At 38.8% G+C, this 21,965-nt stretch overlaps 1 protein-coding gene and 1 long non-coding RNA gene across 2 annotated transcripts; one reads left to right on the top strand and one right to left on the bottom strand.

The window, feature by feature from the left end:
• The first annotated feature begins 7,806 nt into the window (after positions 1-7,806).
• On the top strand, positions 7,807-15,242 carry fgf7 (fibroblast growth factor 7). The gene is made up of 4 exons (XM_042489048.1): positions 7,807-8,001; positions 8,411-9,046; positions 12,563-12,669; positions 14,277-15,242. The coding sequence occupies exons 2-4, from the start codon at positions 8,761-8,763 to the stop codon at positions 14,493-14,495; spliced, it is 612 nt and encodes a 203-aa protein (XP_042344982.1). The 5' UTR covers positions 7,807-8,001; positions 8,411-8,760; the 3' UTR covers positions 14,496-15,242.
• A 1,757-nt stretch (positions 15,243-16,999) lies between these two features.
• Positions 17,000-21,219, bottom strand: LOC121941545. Its single transcript, XR_006105761.1, has 4 exons — positions 21,153-21,219; positions 20,564-20,685; positions 20,363-20,458; positions 17,000-17,740 (listed from the first exon to the last, which is right to left on the bottom strand). It is a non-coding gene; the product is annotated as an uncharacterized LOC121941545 (long non-coding RNA).
• Between the last annotated feature and the right edge of the window lie 746 nt (positions 21,220-21,965).

Genomic DNA, 21,965 nt, shown 5'->3' with positions numbered 1-21,965 from the left:
ACCTCCATGATCACAATCCTCCACCAAATCCTGGAATTCGCCATTTACCATTTTACAATTTTTCGGGGTTTTCACAATTGGTATATTTTCAAATAAACAATTTATTTGAGAAACAATTGTTCCATGAATGTTAACTGCCTCAGATTAAGACATGAAAGGTAACAAAAACTGAGCGGTGCTTTATGTGGATGAGACCACAGCAATTTAAGCTACCAGGAGTTGACTGAGCAGAGAAAAGGGCACCAAAACACCAATAAATACCAAACAAAATGCAAGGTTTCGAAAAACTTTTACCGAAAGCTTTTACCACCCACTGTTTCGCGTGATGCAGTACTTTCATGAACTGCTGTTACAATGAAAAGTTACTATCACTAGGATGGAGTACACTCTGAAATTAGCATCTCTATGTACTGAATCCAAAATGGATTCTGAATCGGGAATAATTTTAAATTGAGAACCAATTTTGTATTGAATTGTGACCCCAAGAATCATGAGATACCAAAAGATTCACACCCCTAATGTATATGTCATTTATTAAAAAAAACTGAGCATGTAAGAAGAGAATATAAAATAACATGAGGGTTAACGACAAGGTTCTTGTCCTTGTACAACTGTAAAATACATAGAAATTGCAATTGAAAAACTACAGAATATGAAAAATGACTAACTCACACCTCAGAAAACAGCTGGTATCTTTTCGTGATGCATTTAGGCTTCAAATTGTAAATACAGCTGAATCAGAGGCTTGTATGTAAACTGTCGACTGCTCTGACTCAGAAAACTCAAAGTGCTTATTTTAGACCCTCTTTCTCTCTTAAAGCCACTAAGGCCGAGCATGTCTTCATAAGCAAGGCTCCACTTTTTCTGATACACGAACAGATATGGTGAGCAGTTAAGACTATGATCCCTAACAGCTGTTCCTGCATTAGATGGGATCAGAGTATTCCCCCGACAGCGTAGCACCACGCTGGTTCACATTCTCTAACAAGGCCGATTACACCGGCCCTAATGCACTGCAACTGCCTACGGCATCGTAAAGAGTGACTACCAACAAATCGCTGTGACACAGAAAAATTTTGAAATGTACTTCTGATATTCACTTCTATCACTTTATCATTAGCTAGTATTTACTGTCAGCTCAGGGTGGTGTTAACATCAGATCTGACAGAATATATTTCATTAAATATACTCAGGCTGCATTCAGAAGAAACTATTATTGAAGGCGACTAAAAAAATTTAGCTACCTCCATCTGACACCTCGGACCAAGCAGAGATATCAGTGACAACCTGAGCTGTGACCATGTGTCACTTTACTGCACTAACACTCAGTGTGTCAGCAGGACCCAGGAAGAGAAGCTTCAAAGAGCCGAGCAGAGTGGAAGTTTGTGGCTGTGTGTGTGTTTGTGTGTGAGAAACCGTGTATGTGTACACGTGCTGTGTTAACACAGTACTGCAAAGCCTGCGGTCACAGACAAAGCTCTACTATTCCTCTTTGTACACTACCTTAAACGGTGAGTACGGCCTAAACAATTGAAATGTTTTGTTTAAGAGAGACAATATCTAACTTGGGGAAAAAAGACACATTTGATGTGTGTGAAACAATTACAGAGACAGATGAATCTTAACTAAATGTACTGGCAGCTAAGGCATCTCTTATTTGGTGAATTTATTATTTTTTCATATTTAATTTAGTGCATGGGCCATATGATTAAATGATGATATAAACTGGAAAAAAGTAAGGCAATCCAGATGAATTAAGTATTCTGATCTGTTTCCAGAGAACTCAACTGGCTTCGGAAGCAATTCAACTGATTGATGCTATTTTATCAAAGCAAAGTTTCACCATTGTGCCATTGTGTGTGTGTTTGCACGAGCGTACAGTGTGTGTGTACAAGCGTGCGTGTGTTTGTAAGCTAGTTATTTATAGTTGGAGCTAATGTTGTGAGGCTCCATCCCTAGAGATCCCCAATTATCATGGAATTTAGAAAGCAAAAGCTAAACCCAAACAGTCTAAAACAGTGCTAAGAATAGACCGACCTTAGACATAATCCATTCTCCCAGCGTAAATGCAGTCATATCAATATAAGACAGGGTAAAGAGCACACACACACACACACACATACACACAGGGACGCACAGACACAGAGGCTCTCCTCTCTCCAGGAATGCTTTTAGAGTGTTGAGAACAGACACTGTGTGTAGGCAGATGTCTCGGCCATAATAGTGGAAACTATCATAAACTCTGGATCTAGCTTCGTGTGCTAACGCTTCAGGAGGTTCTTCAGATATAACAGTGATAAATCACGTAGCAATAATCGGGTCTTGCACAGGAGGGGTTGGAAACAACTTGTTGAACAACTGTATCAAGTGAGCCTGCAGCCAGTGAGTTTATGTGTGATTTGCATGACAACAGTTTTATTAAAACAAAGTCCCCAGAAAGCCCTACAGCATTTTATTTCTTTCAGAAAAGCAGTAAATAAATCCCCCAAATCCTTGTGTGAATAATGCTGTTGACCCACCATGTCGGAATGAGTTAAGTTTTAAAAACAACACAGCACTTTTCTAAAAGCTAGACAAAAAACTAATAACTTTTTCTAAAATTATCTTATTATTTTATCATTTTTTAATTAAATCATGATGTTAACTAGTAAAATGGTACAATGGTGTTGGACAAGTTAGAGTAAAATCTTCTACTGACTAACTGATGTTCGTGTCACTGTGAGTTCATGCTGGATGAAGCAGGCAGACACACAGCAGGCTCTCCGACTGAAGCTGGAGGTTATTCTGAATTTGGAGTTGGAACGGGATTTGAGTTCATGGCGAGCTGTGATTGGTTTGCGTGTTACACTGCAATCATCCAAACCCTCACAGACTCTCTACTGGCTTCAACAATGTTCAACATAACATTCGACAATGGAAATCAATTAAAAGGAGTTGTAACATTTTAGATGCTGACTTCCACTCGTCAAAACAGCAAAAAACTCAGACAGAAAAAGAGAAAAGGGGGGAGAGCTAAAACAAAGTAGCGAGGCGGACTGATGGAGGTAAAGGCACTGAAATTTAAAGAGGCTCACTCACGCAGATCTAGTGAGTCTGCCTCACGGCCACTGCACTTCCTATGCTACTGTAAACTCCAGACAGAGCTGGGCCTTTGATCACTGAATGGCAGCAGGCGGCCATGCGGGCTATAAAACCAAACTACCTGCACACACACATATCTGTATCACCACACGTACTGTGGATGCACACACACACACACACACACACACGAACAAGTAAGATCTGATAAGAGCATATGCACTCAAAATGACATGTCAACTGAGGACACACATTCAGCATTCAAGGCTCTGATTCAAGGCATTCCTGTAGCCTGTTGAAGTAGACTTATGATGCTTTTGTTGTGGCATTGCATTACATTACAATTTCACTTCTACTAAAGGGACAATGTGTGAGATTTAAGGGGATTTAGTGGCTTCTAATGGTGAGGATTGCAGAGGATTGCAGATTGCAGATTGCAGATTGCATAAGCTACTGTAGAAAAAGCACAGTGCAACATGGCAATCAACAAGTTAAGGACCTATTCCCTATGTAGACATAAACGGCTTTTTCTAAGGAAACAAAAACACAACTGTTCTTATATTCAAGTGATTATACTACTTCCTTGTGTCCCATATAAATCCAAGCTATTATTGTTATCATTATTATTATTATTATTATTATACGCATAAGAAAACCTACTTGTCAAATTATATTCCATTTCTGCCAATCTATCACTCTAAATCCTACACACTGAACCTTTAAGTAAAGCTTATACAACTACAACCTCTAAAAGTAATATCTAATATAATGAAGGAAAGAAGGAAGAAAAAGTATAAGAAACAAAAGACAGCTGAAAGAACAGTGTGTCCCGATTTGTTTTGAAGAGTGCTTTAAAATTCAATATAGATGAGAGTAAGTGAGTTGGTCTTCAGGCAGATTATTTTACAGTCTCAGCTCTGATGGCAAAATCACAAATGGGTTGGACAGAATACAACAGCACAATAAATTTGACAATCAAAACAGGGGACTACTTTAGCAATGAATGCCAGTTCCTGTTACAAAGATAATTGATTCGTTCAGAGGATAAAAACCGATCTGATATGCTGTGACTCAAAGCAAAGGTCACACGGGTAAGCACAAACATCTTTTTAAAGAACAAAGTGAGCGTACAAAAACCTAATATGTTAAAAAGAATCTGAAGTCTGAAGAGTTTACAACTTCCTCGTCTCCTCTTTCCTCATCATTTGAGGGCAATGGTGCTGCCCTTAACCTGTGAACTTGGGGCTGCTGTAAAGCTTGTACGAAGAGGTACATTTAACTGCTGCAATCAACTATCCCAAGAGGGGCTCCAGCTGCATGCTGTTTTCAGCTTTCAGCTACTTAAATTTATACTTCTACATTTTCACATGACTTGGTTTTTTCAATTAGGGCAGAAAAAATGTCAGACATCTCCAAGAAGCCTCATTAGACACCATTTCCTTGTTCCTGCTGATCCATCACAAATGAGGACAAGGGTCACTGACTGAACAGTTACTCATGTAGTGATACACATATACCTAAGTATATTCTTACAGGCTCCCAAACCCATACCAAATGTCATGAAAGGTTATCATGTTGATGACTGACAGTAATGAAAGTGACCTTTCCCCCAGAGCAGGGACCGGATACCTTTACTATTGAAAGAAACATTTTTGGCCCAAATGAAAAAAAAAATCTGTGTGCTGCCACAAAACATATTTGAGCCTCATAATGAAGATAACAGCCATTTAGTTGAAATTAGCCGATCAACATTGCTAATAGGTAGGTCTACATGAGCATTCGTTGATATGTTTTACCACAAGGTGGCAACACTGCTGTTGGCTTTTTATGATTATTTGGTACTTTAACTTTGCAGCGTTGGTAGTGAAGCAAACAAATCTGTCCATGCACTATCAAATTATCTATTTTCCACTGAAACTTTTTTTTTGGATTTGGAAGCCATGTTTGTCAAGCTAGGGAGACTCAAAACAAGCCATTGTTATTGAAATTTGACAAAATATAGAGAAAAGTTGTCTGACCGTAGACATATGACACATATTTTTGTTGACAAAATGCTGAAACATATTTTAAAGACGGTGTACAAGCTATACATTCATATGCCTGTACACCGTGTGATGACTCGTGTGATGAAGTGTGTTCACTTGCAGGGAACACACTTGCAGTGAGCACACCGCATCACACGAGTGTGTCAGCTGTCAGCTTGTGTGTGTGTGTGTGTGTGTGTGTGTGTGTGGGTGGGTTGTTTTGTTGATGTGTTTGTTCTATGTCATGGACACGCAGGAGAACAGGTAAACAGTAGACAACAGCAGGAACAGAGGTCTTTGAAAACTTTTCAGTGGTTTCTTCTCCTTATATATGTCTTACTTATTCAGTCTATCTTTCAAACTTGGTGCAGATGTATTTGGATCTGTGTTTTAGTGCTGCTTAGGAGGACATGGACTGCAGTTAGTGATGGAGCATCGTTGCATCTCAACAGTTAAAAAGCTGAAAACAGGGCGTTCACCTGGATGTTGTGTTCCCATCAGTGCCGATCGGAGGTGAATAAGGCCTACTACTACTGCAGAGTCATTTGACTAGGGTGTGAATGCCAATCGTATGCATTCTCATTGCATTAAAAAGCGGAAATTAGGCTACTAAGTGACTTAGCTGCCTAAGGCCTAAGTGCAGGGTTGGAAATTAGTACCAGCCACCAACCAAGTGCTGATAAAATATGCAAGTGGCTGCTAAATTTTCTTCACCAAGCCAAAAAACAATGGTAATCTGTTGAGTGACTGGTAGATTTTGGAATTCAGACACGGTGGCAGGTGGACTAGAATATTAATGTCCAACCCTGCCTAAGTGTCAGCTCACTTTCATCAAGTAAAAGTGGCCATGGTTTCACTTAAGTGGAAAAAAAAAATAGACATCTCAAGGACATTATCCAGAAATTCAAAGAAGACTGAATACTCCGAGCTGCTGTTTGGCGCATAGCATAGTAAGTTGAGGTGAGGCCAACTACTCTGCTGGCTCCACCTTATTTCCCACCAAAGAAGTGTCAGTCTGCAGTCAAAGGTCAGTCCTCAAAGGGGCCACCTGTTGCCCAACTGACATGGCACTATAATCAAAAACAGATCCTTACAGGAAGTGGGCCTACATGGAGACCCTGCATTGTTTTGAGCATGACCAGGCCCAACCACTAAGGTCTCGCCTGCAATCTCCCGTAACAGCCCTGTCTACAGGAGGGGGCCCAGTTTCCCGATTCAAGGCAAGGTCATTCATTTCTGTTGGGGTCAATTTAAGGGTCCTGGAATCGTGTTGTCTGGCCTCTCTCCTGGCAGAAATGTGCCTCAGGGGGCCCTACCAGGTGCTACCTGCCCCTGACAACACAGCTCCAAGGGTCACACAAACCGCTCCAGCATGAGGAGGTGGCAATTTAAAGAGAGTGGTTCTGTAAAATTTTCACAAACTGCAGTCTTGAAAAATATTTCCTATTCAAGGCAGCGGGAGCTCAGCCCATAGGGACTTGGCTTAGGAAGTGGGGGCCGCCGGTTCAAGTCGCCGTCCAGATCAAGTATGGTGTGTGGACTAGCTGGACAAGTGACAGTTTGCTTCCTGGGCATTGTCAAGATGCCCTTAAGCAAGGCACTGAACCCCCAACTATTCGGTTAAAATAAAAAGGATTCAAACAAATTATTGCCTGTAAAGTACATGTGCATGGACTTGTATGTCAATTGATATTGAAAATCCATGATTTTGCATTCATTTTAATGTCTAGCTGTCAGGTATTTGTAATATAGTGGCTGCCTGAAGTAATTTATTGTTTCCATAGTCTATGCGTCCAGAAAAACTGTGTGTTAACTGCCTCTGAGGTGATAGAAGGGACAGATGAACAGGCCTGAGTGACACCTAATAGATCAGGTCTTTACGACCCCCAGTTTAGAGATGAGAAGGCGACCTGCTGCAGCCAGAAGTCCTTCCCTCTCAGGCCTGCAGTCCTGACCTCCACAGGGGAGCACGTCATTAGGGCCCATATAAACTTTTGAAGTGGTGAGTCCAAGGAAAGGCCAGGTATGTAAAGGCAATAAATTTGACTTTAAATACAAACACGAAAAGTGAAAGAGTGCACGACCCCTGACACAGAGATGACTACTTGTGAGCAGTTATGTCTTCTGTTTTTCTCCCCTTGGATAGATACCTGCCAGCCGTAACATATTGCTTCCCACTATTACACTCAATAAGAGCAAAAACTAAAGAGCTTCTTTGAAGTTCTTTTTACTTGAGCCAATAAATCCTTACCAATGATTCAGTACAGCTAAGTAAAACCACTAATTAATTGTGACATTTGAAATGATAGGGAAAAAATTCTTTAAAGCTTTGTCATCAGAGCAAATATCACAAGCTTAATGTGAGTCATTATGAGATGCTTAAAAAGTTTAGCGCAAACCTATTCAAGTGCAAGATGTTTCTTGGAAAAGGCAGAGAGGTTGTAGTAAGTTCTGCAAGGGTGAGTGTGCATGCAAATGTTATTAAAGTATTTAGGAGTGCATACCAAGGAAAGCCTGCTATTCCTGAGAGTTTATAGCTCCCTCTCATGTCCGGTGGGTGAGTGACAGCGAGAGGCAGGCAGAGGGTGTTTCTCCATTGCATCTCAGCCAGGGACAGCTGACTGGTTGGGATCTAATTGCTCTCAAGTGAGGTCAGCAGGAGGCATTTATCTAAGCAGAGTGCACAGCAACAGTGGAAGATGCACAGAGTCAGCCTGCCAGAATCAGGGAGACATCCATGGGAATTGACAGAATCTCCAAGCTCTTGCTTAGCTTTACTGCACTACTGGGCTTGGTTTACAACTGAGACTACAGCTTTAGAATTACAGAGTCTTCAAATTAAACCTCTCTCTGAAAGGGAACACACCTTTGACAACTCCTGTCATCCCTCTGAGCACATGTAAGTCATTCAACTATTTTGTTTGTTTTTTTGTTTTTTTAAAGTAAAGAGGAATAGTTTGTTTGATAGTACATACTGTATGTGTGCTGATGCAGAGGAGATTACAGAGCATAGACTTGTGAAGGAATCCAACAACAGTGACGCAATATTTTACTGTTCTGGGTCCATGATAGGGAGACATCTGCCTGTCAAAGTGCACCACAGAAAATTTAATTTATTCTTAGTAAATGTACAGTTCATATTTGTATGAAAACCAGAGGGTATTTGAAAGGTGTTTGTTTATGTGAGCTAATGGTGAATTTGTTTTTTTGAGACAGCTTTGACAAAAATATTTCATCGTGCAAGTGTTCTTTTAAGTTTATTTTTTCAACTGTAATCTAAAATCATATGGGTCTACCTTTTTTTATAGTGATATCCTGTATAACGTTTCCTGAACTGGATTATGACGTCCCTTTTCGGACTATGGCCCAAGAGGATGGAGCAGTCACCGCAGACCGTCACTGAGGACTAAAGAGACGTCTCATAATACCGTCACCTGTCTTCAGACCCCACTCCAGCTTAAGCCAACCCCAACAAGCTCCGCAAAGTCTCCTCCACAACCTGTCTCAAGGTCCCACTAGAAGCCCCTGCTGCAAGAACAGGGACCAACACAAGGGTCACAAGTGAGGGAGCAGGGGGTCGCCGGGCTGAGGGATAGCGCGCAATCTCTGTCTCACATTTAAGTATGTTGTTCATTGATCCCCACTGCATTGTATTATAATGCGCAAATGGATGCTGACATGGAACCTTCAAAATCTGTTCTCCGGACTCTACCTGCACGCAATTTTCCTGTTCGGCAGCGTGTGTGTGGTCTACAGTGACTGCACTCCAGAGCAACTTGCCGCCATCATGAACTGCTCCAAACACGAGCGCCACACTAGGAACTACGACTACATGGAGGGAGGGGACGTGCGCATCCGACAACTGTACAGCCGCACGCAGTGGTTCCTGACAATTGATGACTTTGGCAATATCAACGGGACTCAAGATGTCACCAACTGTTACAGTAAGGATGACTCTTTTGTTTAAGTATCATATCATGTTTTGTCAAGTTGTTCTGCATTTACTAGTGATAAAAAATGCCCAAAAATATCTTCCAAATGTGAATTAACTTGAGTTTTGGTGTGAACCTAGTCCTAGAATTTGTTATAATTCAGCCATGCAGAGTTGTGAGATCTTTCCACTGAGTCAGTAAAGAACCTTTGGCATGTCAAGGTGACAGAAGCACGTGGGAGGTGTTATTGTGCAGATCTCTCTGCAGTGTAATCACAGTGTTAATGGGTCATGCTTCTCTGTTAGAGCAGCCAAAGTGACAGAAGTAAAATGAAGCAGGTGGGAGCTTTGGCTTTTTAAACCATAACACCATGTAAACAAAAGCTGTAATGAAGTAAACTGAAGGGTCTTGGAGTGTGACGGCTGCAAGGTCCCTGAGATCTCGTACTCACGCATGTTTTACACACCTAGACATGTCAGAATGAGATCTTGGGACAAAGAACTGGCATTAATATTAGATTAGTAACTGACAGCTCACACAAAGAGAGCCACCAAAATGACCCTGATCCAAAATTACTGTGGCAAAATGTGCCATAAAGCATGCCAATTCACTACTGACTGACTAATTTTATGTAATGGCCATGGTAATTGTGATTTCACATGGTACTTTGTTAAAACTGCTTCTTGTGTATCATTGGAAATCTCTGTCACGGTGAGGATGTTTTAAGCAGATATCATTTCCTCCTATCTGACAGTGTGGTTGCAGCTGGAATGTTGGCTTGACAGGGATATGCCTCATAGAGGATGGAAAAGATGCTTGTGCAACAATTGGCAACGAAAGACAGAAAAATTGATACACCCATATGTGGCTGATAATCGCACGCTAAAAGCAGACAGCAAATTTGACCAATAAGCCTTTGAAGAGACGAGCGTGGTGCAGATATATGTGTAATAAATCAGTGAGTCATGTCTCTGGCTACAGTGAAGAAGAGTTCCTGAGAAGCTGCTTGCATAAAAGCTTTGTTTAAAAAAAAAAAAAAAAACAACAAAAAACAAGAAAACAGAAAAAGACAAAGCCAAAATGAGAAACTTGGAGCTCCATTATTTTTGGCCTCCACATTCCTTGTGCCTCTGCAACACAAATATAGACTTACTTCCAGAGAACTCATCTCTTGCACCACACAAAAACTTTTTTTTACAACTTTACTGTATTTCAAGGTTTGTTTAGATCTAAAAACTAAATCTTTTTTAAAGCTTTTGTATGTGTAGAGAAATAAAATGTCTGATATTGAGCATCATAAAAAATAAACAGTTGCTGTTTCACTAATGAAAGTGGTATGGCAACAATCTCTAGCACAATTTTGTTCCGAATGTGTAAACAAATCCTCAAAAGCAAACAAACACATGTTAAGTATAAGTTAAAAGACTCACTTCTAAGAAAAAAGGAAATGGTAATCACTAACACATGTAAGTTTGTGTCAAACGGAAAGACTATGGCATGGCTTAAGCTGAGTAACAAAATGTGTTAATAATATCAATAAAAAAAAGTTGTGTTAAGCCACAGCAAAGAACAGATAAATGACTTCAAAGTCGGTAATCAACAAATTCCAAACCACAGCATGACAACTGGAAAGCAAGTAATTCAAAAGTTAGGAGACTTTATTGGTGGGTAGAAGTTTGTTTTAGTCGCGTTCTCTATTAAGTTCCTACTCAATTTTGTTGTACAGCTGTGCTATGACAATAAAGGCACTGAAATTGTAAATCACCCAGATTGTGACATAGTAGACCTGGTTTCAGGTGCAGCTAAATGGCAAAACCACAGACTGATTGTATCCTAAACCTGCCATTAAATTCAGTGTAATTTGGGAAATACCAAACAGACGTTTAGATAATGTAATGAAGATATGGAGCATTTTTTTTTAGATTCAGGGCCAATAAAGATTTGCAGCCAAAGACAACGTCAATAAAAGTCACTAAAATTTTGCTAGATATCTGGAGTTGTCAAGGCTTTTAGTTCTGAAGCAGTCAATATTAATCTCAATATTGCAACATCTTACCGGTGGCTGTAAACAATTGATTCAAACTTTGTTCAGAGAAAGTAGTATCAGGGATTGCCCACAAGTTAGTTTACTTCGCCAGAGGCTGGACAAGCCAGTGATGACAAATCTGTTCAAGCTGAGGATAGGCTGTCTGCGTCAGAGCCAAAATGTTAACAATATGTGTGTGTGCATGTGTGTGGAAATGTGTTCCATCTTTAGTAGACCAAACAACTGTAGCTGTTACATGTAATATTATGAGAATAGCACTTCCATGCTTCTTAACAACCATAAAAACACACTAATTGAAGCACACTGATTATTGAAATTAAATCCCTACCTGAGAAACAAACAGTTTCATCTACACTTTTTTAGGAAACGAACGATCAATGGTCTTAAAATGCACAGTGAGAGGTTTAAAAATTAAGATGAAGTTCTGACAATATTGATCTAAACAGCACCATAAGCCATGATAACTTAATTCAACAGTGGAACAGAAAAATATGGTTAAACAGATATGATTTGACAGTCAAAGGGCACTCCTATTAAGCCAAATATCAAGTGCGTGCAGAGCACAAACAACATTCCAAGATTGGGACGCTGCCATCTGTTTGTGATCACGCAAACACTAAAACGCAGCATGCTCAATGTCAGTTTAAAGACCTTTAATAGAGCTCTTCCCTTTTTTCTCTCTCTCTGTCTGTCAAATGAAGAATTTCTGCAAAAACAACAAAGATTTTTTTATTACCAAAAACCAATTATCTGGTTCTTGTTGGTGTCCTCAAAATGCATGTTCTTATAAATATTACTGATTCAAGTTATCATATTAGTAATTGCAGCATCATCACACACCTATGAAGGCTGAAAACATTTTGTGCATTGCCTGACAACTGGTTAAGTAAACTCACTCAATGATGCATTTCTGAGTGCAACCCTCTCATTCTATGGATAACAGCAACATTACCTTCAATTACAAGAACTAATCAAACTAGACTAATGATCAGCAGTGTGTTGGATTATATGATAAATTAAAAAGCATTCTTCCTTTTTATAGGTCCTGCAAGATAATTTGACGCCGTCAGTTTCATGGGAGGTGAAACACCATAACTCTCATTTGTTCCTAAACCAAAATAGTTAAGCACAAGTGTTTTTACTCTCCCACAGATTTGAAGAGCAGGCCTAAAACATAGCGTGCAAAGCTCATGCAAGGAGGTAGTTTCCTCAATCCCAGGAGAGAGAGGCCTAATCTGTCTCCCATATGTGCTATGGCATAGGTTGTGGCTTGTGTAATGGCCACCCAGGCCAGTTAACAAGGCTTGAATAAAGCCAGAGAGACCACAGACTGATTAACCACAGGAACCTTCATCCTGTTTCTTAATGAAGATGAATGTCGAGGGCAGAAGCGCGGAGCTGGAGTGAAGGCTGGGTGCTGACAGTGTCTTATCTTTGCTGTGATATGTCTCATTTTGACTAACTGTGTGGATGTCTGGCAGGTATCCTGGAGATCAGGACAGTGTCTGAGGGAGGCATACTGGCTATCAAAGGAGTGAAGAGTCAGTATTATATCTCTATGAACAAGGCTGGACAGCTGCAAGGCAAGGTAATACTTTTCCTTAGTGAGAAAAGTCATACACTTCTTTCAGATGATTCATTGCCAAGCAGAAATAAAACAGTTTTTGCAAAGCATTTCTTTGAAATAACTAAGGGTGGGAGAAAAAATCAATACAGCATACTGTTGCGATAATTTGTGTGGCAGTATTGTACCAATCCAAGAAAGCCAAGTACCATTTTTTTAATTATATAAATTATTAGTATTGCACATACAAATCAAACTTTTGGTAACCTACCAAAAAAAAATAAAATCAATTTCTTTGTCAGTCCATTGAATGCATTTTTCGGCAATAAATTATTGGATAAAACAGATACTGACAAATTTTTCCTTTAGGGACATAATTTTCAGTTGAAAATAGGTAATACATTGCAATATATCGCTATATATGTTATTGCAATACTCAGCATATCTCAAAACAACATGTTTTCATCCAAACTCATCAGATACTTCCGCCATGTCAGTGGACCTTTACATCTAAATATGACGCGCTAGGTACCCTCCTGTAACTGTTGTTGATGTACAGGCATGGCATGTCAATTTACGATTGTTATATGAATCGTGTCTTTTTAAAATACACTTTTGTTTTCACAGGAAATGAACAATACACTTATAGCATAGGCAAACGTCTTCCTTTTTTCATACATTTTCCTGTGCGCTAAAAGTACATGGTTAGGTTTAGAATGAACACATCATGGTTTGGCTTAACATTCATACAGGAAGTGATCAATGGGCTCAGGTGAAAGTCCGGGTTTTTTTGAAAACTGTTTGTTGGAACAGCAAAGACTGGTGGGGATGACTCACAGACAGCTTGTCACTAAAGCAGCCCCACCCTTAAATATACGTAACTTCGGGCATTAAGAAAATGTAAACAAGTGAGTTATAAAAAATTCACCCTCCGCACAGTTGTCATGGATGTTGAAATTAGCTATAGAGACCAAAATCTGCTTTTGCTTGAGGCTGTAAACATATTTATTTCTGCTGTAAAGTTGGGCATTTTAACATGGAAGTCTACGGGGATATGGGATAGCTTTGGCCTCGAGGTTAATTTCAAGATCCATGACAGTGTAGCAGAGGTGATTTTTTTAAATCCATTTACATTTTATTAAGGCCAAAAGTTATGTATATTTAGGGGTGGAGTTGCTTGTGTGACAGGCTGTGCGCAAGGCGTCATCATGGTCTGTAAGTCATATCCACCTCTGGCTCAGCCACAACTCCACACTCTTGTCCAAATATGGTCACTTCTGACTCTAAAAAAACAAGATGGTGACAATCAAAATGCTGAACTTCAGTCTTCAAAACAGAGGTCTGCAAACCAACGGGTGACATCATGGTCACTATGTCCATTATTGTATACAGTCTATGGTATATCGCTGTGAAGTGTGCCTCTTTGCGGTGGCATCTGACGCTAACACTACTGACATTTGAAGAGTTGGGAGTGAGAACAGGCAACCGAAAAAGTAAAAAATTGCAATAATATTATATTGTTAATATCGTATTGTGGGGCCTCTGGTGATTCCCACACCTAGAAATAATCAAGACCAAGTATTGACAGTAAAGACAAATGCTGATTGTATTGTTTGTCTCATCCTTTACAGAGGATCTACAATGAAAACTGCAACTTCAAGGAGGTTTTCCTAGAAAACTATTTCAATGCTTACTCCTCTGTAAAGTGGACTAAAAATGGCAAAGAAATGTTCATAGCTCTGTCTCAGAAGGGACGGCCAATGCGAGGGAAGAAGACCAGAAGGGAGCATGTAGCATCTCACTTCATCCCTATAAAGTGCAGGGAGGAGGAGAGGAGGGTGGACTCATAAAAGCTAAAAAGGACTATTTGTGTATGATTTCCGTCAAATATTATATATGTTAACAGACACATGTAAACTCATTACCAACATCACGCTCCACTCTCCTCCAGTTGTAGATTAGTTATATAAGGTTCCATAATATGTTGTAATTTACACAAGCAACAGATATCAGAAGGGCACATTGAAGTATTCCAAAAATCCTCAAACAAGATGTTGAGACAAGGAAATATTTGACATAACTTCAGCTGGTAAACAAACTGTAAAATCACTACTCAATGTTATTGTTATTTTGAGTTAAATATTATATTTCCTTATAAAACAGTTAAGTGTTTTCTTATAAAACAGTAAAATGTATTATGCACAGTCGGGACTGTATCCTTTTCCAAAGATGATCTACACCCAGCCAGATGAGGAGACCTGTTTGATCAACACAAAGGTCCAGAACGGAGATTTGGCTTGACCAAGATGTGCTGAAGCAAGCTGGACTTGTCTTTTTTTACTGGTACAAGTGCTCAGAGCACACAAAACAGAGGCACAATAAACTACAATGGCATGTTCAGTAAAATTAAGTGTGTGTAGGACAATCTGTTTGTGGATGATCTGTTTTTGATCTGTCTGTTCTTCCTGCATTGAAGACCAGACTCTGGTCGAATGCATTGTAGCTGCTCACTGATTCCCTCTTCATTATCAAGGTGTGATTTTGAAATGCTAAAATATTCTGCTGCTGCTGAAAAGATATCCAGATTAAAATACAAAATGAACAACATAATAAACGTGTATGCTATGCAATCTCTTTCCATCAGAATTAACATTTACATACATTAAAAGATCACATATTTATTTATAAGGGACATTTTTTTTTTTTTTCAAGGCATGACAAGTGAGATTTAGCCCTATTTGCACAGGTCTAATATTACTGAGGACCTAATGTGATTAATTTTTTAACCACTAGGGGGTATAAAGGACTCCAAAACAAGCTCACAGGAAATAGCCTATATGAAGTTTTGATTTATTCTAATATTCACAAGCACTTTTTCCTGCTTTGGTCTGTCAGTTTTTGAAAAAAAAAAAAAAAAATCCAACACTCACTGACTTGCTTAATGTTCTATCTTTAATCAGTAAGCCGTTATTTCACACCCAACATCTGTCGTGTTGATTTTAGATGATTTGGCAGTACTGGCAACAATTTCATGCTACAGAAATACACTAAATTTGATGTTAATATATAAAATATTGCTTGATGCACTCCTGGGAAATTATTCTTCACATTAACCATGCCTTTATTCTGCCACGTATGAAACTATGGAGCGCAGCGGCAAACTCTGGAGTCAGATGACGAGAATTTTATCCAGCTGACACACTGTGATCATGTTCAACACTCTCAATAACTCAATGAATCAGATTTAAAACATGAAAACATTTTGTTACTATTTGCATGCCGACCATTAATAAGAAAGAGGACCTTGTTATTCGGTTAGCTTTTTAAATATCTGTAATCTCAAGTGATCTGGCCTCAATTTTGGTACATTATGAAACTGTATTATAATATTAAAAAAAAAAACCGCATGATCTGGCAATTACTGTGATTCTGATCTTATTAGAAAATGTCTGTTTGAGGATAAGTCCTAACCTTATCATTGAATATCATTTGATAAAATTGGGGTTATTCAGCCTGTAACTCTATAATATGAAAAACCTGTAGAGGAAACATATTACACATTAAGGGACTACAGTCTTTTGAACTCTGATATGTCTACAGTCCTCTGGAGGTATTAAGCCGTCCGTCTCACGGCTAAGCTGGTTTAATGACAAGATAATCAAATCTGTTGATGTTCTCTTTATGAAGATTGAATACACATTGAAAAGAAACGTTTGGGAAAACTTTAGTGTCCTTGGAAAATTGTCCACACATGATATGCATGAGCAGAGTCATTCAATCTGATAAGGGAGGTTGAGATGTGGTAATACATCTTGAGGATAAATCTATTCATTTATGATGGAAGATAAAAATACACTGACATGGTTCAAATGTTAATTCCCTCTGAGTTTATATTGTATTGAGTACAAGTGGAGTCTTGTCAGTGCAGAAAAATATTGCAGACATATTGGCAGGCTGCCCACACCATACGCTCATAAATGCGCACGTATAAACACATGCGTGCAGGCACGCACGCACACCGACACAGCATGAGATTTACCTTTCGCCTGAGTTCACATCTGGCTTGGAGAACCCCTGTCAGATAGACAGTCAAATTGAGAGAGCAAACCCCTGAAATAAGTTTGACCCAAACAACATCTGAGCAAGGTGAAGGCTTCTGCCAAGTCACGCAAAGTTAGTCTTAGCAGATAATTTGTAACATGCTCAAAATGTAAACACATTTCAGACTCAAGGCTGTGTATTCCCAGCAGGACGAGGAGAGGCTGAAGCCAAGGAGAATGAGAGAGAACTGTCATAGACGTGAAGCGACGGACTTCCAAGGAAAAAAAAAGACATAACACAGGCACGCCAGACATATAAATTATATTTACAAGGTGTTCCAAGACCTACAGATTTTGTTTAATAAATTGCTCCTGAAATCACAAATCCTTTTAATACTTTTTTTAAAAATGTTTTTTCCTCCACAAAATGTGGGATTCCCATGCAATTTTCTTCATCTGCTGCACATTAGAGTTATCAAATAGCAAAATTATGAAAGCGGCTGTACTGTTTCCAGCTACGAGACAGAGTTTCTTTACAGTCAGAAATATTGCCTTGTAATGTTATCACTGTATATATGCCAGTACATTGTTTAACAGCATGTCTAAATAGTTTTTATTTTGTAATATTAATAATTACATATTGGTAATTGCTTACCAAATGCAGTCATAAATTAGGGTCAATAAGTTAGTTATAATCAAAACAAGCCAGTAGAACATCATTAATTAGTGTGCTGTAGTTTTAAAGCACAGCAAAATCATAATTGTATAAGTTAAATTAGCTTAGAGTAATACTATTGTTTAAGTCACTTCTTTATTTCCTTTGATTTGAAAAAAAAAATAGCTATAAGCTACTGTGCAGTTTAATGGACCTCCCTGGTTTGGAAATGACTTTATGACAATGCTTTACAATTTATTGCGACGCTTAAAAATAGCAGTGTTATAGTTGCATTTGTGTGGAAGCATGTATACAAAAGACCACATGTGTGCCATAATGCAGACAGCATGTGCAGATAAACGTCTGCTTGAAGCAGGTCTCACATTGGCTGTGAACAGCACTGCAGGGAAGAACAGATGGAGACAAACAGAGAGAGGGTTGGATGAGAAAGTAAGGCAAGTGAAGCTAAACAGGGAGAGCGGCTGGGGAGTCTCGTGCGATGTGGAGAGGTGGTGTTGGGGCAGCGGGAGAAAGTGGAGGCCAGGGGGTAGGGGGGGGACACGTGAGTTGAACTTGATACATTTCAGAGCCATAAACCTTCATTTCCCCCGAGAAAATCTGCGGTTATGCAATGTGGGGAATTCTGTGTTTGCAGCCCTTCATACGGAACCCCCCAGAACAACAGATCATTGTGAAAGAGGGTCAGGACCTCCAGCAACTCGCCGCAATATTGCACTTTACCTGACAGTATATTAAATGCATAATCATAATAAATTATGATTATAATAAAATGTTTATACTACAACATTAGAGACTTCACAGACTACTAACTTATTCAAGTTTGCTACAACAACTGGTACTGCTGGGTAAACTACGCTGAGAAATAATTTTGGCCAAAAATACATAAAACAAATGCCTCAATTTCAACACTACAGGAGTAAAAAATGCTATTTTATGGTCAAGATTTTACCTCATCAGTAGACCAGTGTAAGAGACCACAATTTTAAATCTGCCGTTCTTAACAGGTCCAAGTTTACTACCTGTTGCAGGTTGCAACAGTTAATACCTGAAAGGTTGGACCCAAGTTTAAGCAATACAATTCCAGTTTTCAAATACAGCATGAAAGACTTTTCTGTGTTATCCCATACAGATGAGAGTTTGTTTTTCAGCAACACCATATTTGTGAACATCAGAGATAAGTCTGCAAGTATGACCATATTTGGAGTCGAAAGAGTGTTTGCTCATGTGGCAGGTCACGTGGAATGACTGGTTTATTGTCAACACAAACAAAAGTCTAACAAAGCAACAGATTCACACTGATAGCCAGAAATTCTGGATAGACTTCTGTTAATAACTTTATAATTATAAAACTTCCTCAAAGTCAGCACGGTTCTGTTTTTAGTGTGTTAATATGCTATACACATAATTTCATAAATCTCACTGGAAAAATATGTTTATACAGGATTTAAACATTACACGTTTGTGTGCAAAAAGTAACTCTTTGGAGCTGAACGTTGCCCAGTATCAGAGTGAATAGTCACCTTTTTACACTTCGTTTCCATCTTCAGTCTGACATTGTCCGCACACTAGCCAATTTCCGTGGGGGAGGGGAATTCGACTTTCCCTCACCAATCACTAGAGACCAACATATCGGCTTGAATCTAACATCATTTTATGTTTACATTGGTAAATAGCCATGCCAACATACTGTATATTTATTTCACTGATGCTTCCAACGGTAGTAACAGTTGCTGCAGAGGTATAAAAAGTGGGAGATGGGCCACTCTTTTCCACAGATAATATAATGACAATCAGGATAGCTACTACAATTCATCTTTGGTAATTAAAATTGAAAATGGGCAAACGTGACTACTGACTCTGTTATCAACCTCGGCCCTCTCCTGTCCTTGAAAGGCATTATCAAGAATTTGGGCAGCAGATGTTACCATTTTGATCACATCAAAATACTTTGAAACAGTAAACCATTTTCACTAAAACTGCCTCATAGTGAGTCAGTGCTTCAGAAATCATTGCTTTCCACATCACTAATCAGAGGTAATGAGTCTGTCTATCGCTGTAAATAATTGTGAGTTCCAGTTGTTGGGATAAATATTGCGACGAGTCAAAGAGAAGCTTGGACTGACATCTAGCTCCTGGATCAAAATTTGCTACAGCCTAATTTCTAAGATCAGCATAAATGCATTACAGTAATGATGATTTGAGACGAGATGAAGATGTCACATTGACACATTGTTCATCACACTAAAAAGATACATAGGATAAAGAGACAATACTTTTTCAGAATTTGCTGCAAAATGAGGGTAACATTGGATGATTTTAAAATGCTAATATTTCGTACATTGCATCACCATTGGTTTGTGTGAATGATGATGGCTACCTAGTTTGCTTATCGGTCCAACAAATATTTTGCCAACTCCACAATAGTGCTGAATTTTATCAGAGTTTGAGGCTCCTTCTGTCTTTCGGATACTAAGAAAGCAAAACCAAGTAGTGTTCAGTGGTTATCTCAGGGGCTTGAGAGTAATTCCTTGCAAATACCCTGCTTGTTTTGAAAACTTAAAATCTCAGAAACTTTTGTATTAAAAGAGAAGTGTTGGCATTGGTTAGCACATTTTTTTAACCCCAGTGCTGCCTTAGGGTTACTGGATTGGAATTAGATCCCACTGCATGAATAGTGCTGATGAAGTGTATTGACAGCAGGGTCTGTGGATTATCGAGAGAAACAGGGACACTGTTGTTGGAAGGACATGCTGTTATTGAGTGTGTTTAGTGTCTAAAATTCTCTTTTGTAGAGTTTTAAGACATATCCAGTTAAATAAAAAATAAAATTAGATTTAAGAATGAAGGATTTTCAGTTTGTTCTCATAAATCTAATATGGATGCTTAGTAGGTTTGGAACTTGGCTTCTTCTTTCAAGCAAAAATCACGCTGGGCTTCAGGAGGTTATCCTGGAACACGTTAACACATGCACAAGAGTGCAAAAACACACTTTGAGTCTTACCATAAGCAGGGTTCTTCTCTTTATATTCATCTCCAGCTGCTGTAGCGAGCCAACTTAAGTTCTTGTGTTGCCATGAGAAGAGTTTGGGTTTCACAACTGAAAGTAGATGTTGCAACTGTTCAAAAACTCACACTTTATTAAAAATGGAAAGTCTGTTAGTCTGAAAGGCATTGCAAAAATATATGATCAGCTTGTGGTTACCTGAGAAATGTAAGAAAACCAAAACATCAGTCCGGTCATCTCGTCACTGTTTTGATTTAGGTAACGCTTGATAAACTGCTGCATTGACTGCTTGAGCCAATAAGCCTTGGATCTGGATACACCTGAAAGACCATATTAGATATCTGATTTAATATTTTCATTTTTCTGACTGTATTTAGAACTGGCAACAATACAGAATACAGAGAAAAATTATGCATCACTAAAAGTTTTCTTAAAAATGTATCTGGACTGCCGTCAACAGCAAAACAAACATTCCTAAAATCCAGCTGTCAGACAATTTGTTTTTCCATTCCTCTGTGTTAGACTAAACAGGAAAAGAAATAAATTTTAATGATAAGACATGTCAGGAACAGTCAATCCATTCATATTTGACAAAGGCAGATGGATCTAAACCATGATATTGTTGTGTCTAGCTTTGTGACAATTTAATGCCAAAGGCAATACAGAGTATTAAGACCAAAGCACAGTTCAAGATACAATCAGAAAAATCATAAATCCTGTCTACGCAATCTAAATCTGCAAATTTAAAACATTCTCTGAAGTTTAAAAGAGCTGAATCATCTTGAACCTGTGGAGGAAGAACTACCAGATGATGTCTTTAAGCATGGCCCCATAACGCAGAGGGAAGGCTCCTGGACCTTGAACAACACAGCCTGCAGGGATGACAGGTAAGCACGGTGTGAATAATGTGAATATTAAAAACTATGTTTCACCGCAATGATTCTCTGAGCAAGCTGGCACACAGTGCACATTTTGCAGATTTCTGATTGCCTGGAATCTAATATCACTGGAAGATCTCATTCGATACACATCTGTTTGCCATGCAGGTCCGCATGCGATTGTCTTTTTCATAAAAAAGTGTAACAGCTCAGGTATCTCTGAAATCTGACATAAAACAATCTGTTTTACATCACATCAAGCACATCTGGCTTTGAATGAGAAAGATGCATATTGACATTTCATGTTTGTTTTCCCTGAGCTGACCTTTCAAGTTTTGATCACTGGGGTAATATTATCTGTGAAACTTGAATTTTGCTACTGCACCAGCTTCTTAAGAATGACTGCTTGCATGGCATCCAAGAAATTTCCACTGCAGCAGAATCAAAACCTATCATAAAAATTAGACTGGATTGCCATTTTATTTGAATATAGTACTCATTTTTAATAAATCACATTATTTTAATATCTGAAAAATGCGAGACATGCAGGGTTATTCAATGTCAAATCCAGGCTATGAAGAAACATCAACTAAGAAATTATATCAACAAGGCAGTAAATTGAATTACAAAAAGTACATCATACTAAAAAGCCATCACATAAGCATATTTGTAAGTTCTGTTAGACAGTAAATAATATCTTAATATCCTATCTGTTTTCTCAG

Source organism: Plectropomus leopardus, chromosome 1, assembly GCF_008729295.1.
Source record: "Plectropomus leopardus isolate mb chromosome 1, YSFRI_Pleo_2.0, whole genome shotgun sequence".
Taxonomy (NCBI): Eukaryota; Metazoa; Chordata; class Actinopteri; order Perciformes; family Serranidae; genus Plectropomus; species Plectropomus leopardus.
This window is presented reverse-complemented; position numbering and strand designations above follow the sequence as displayed.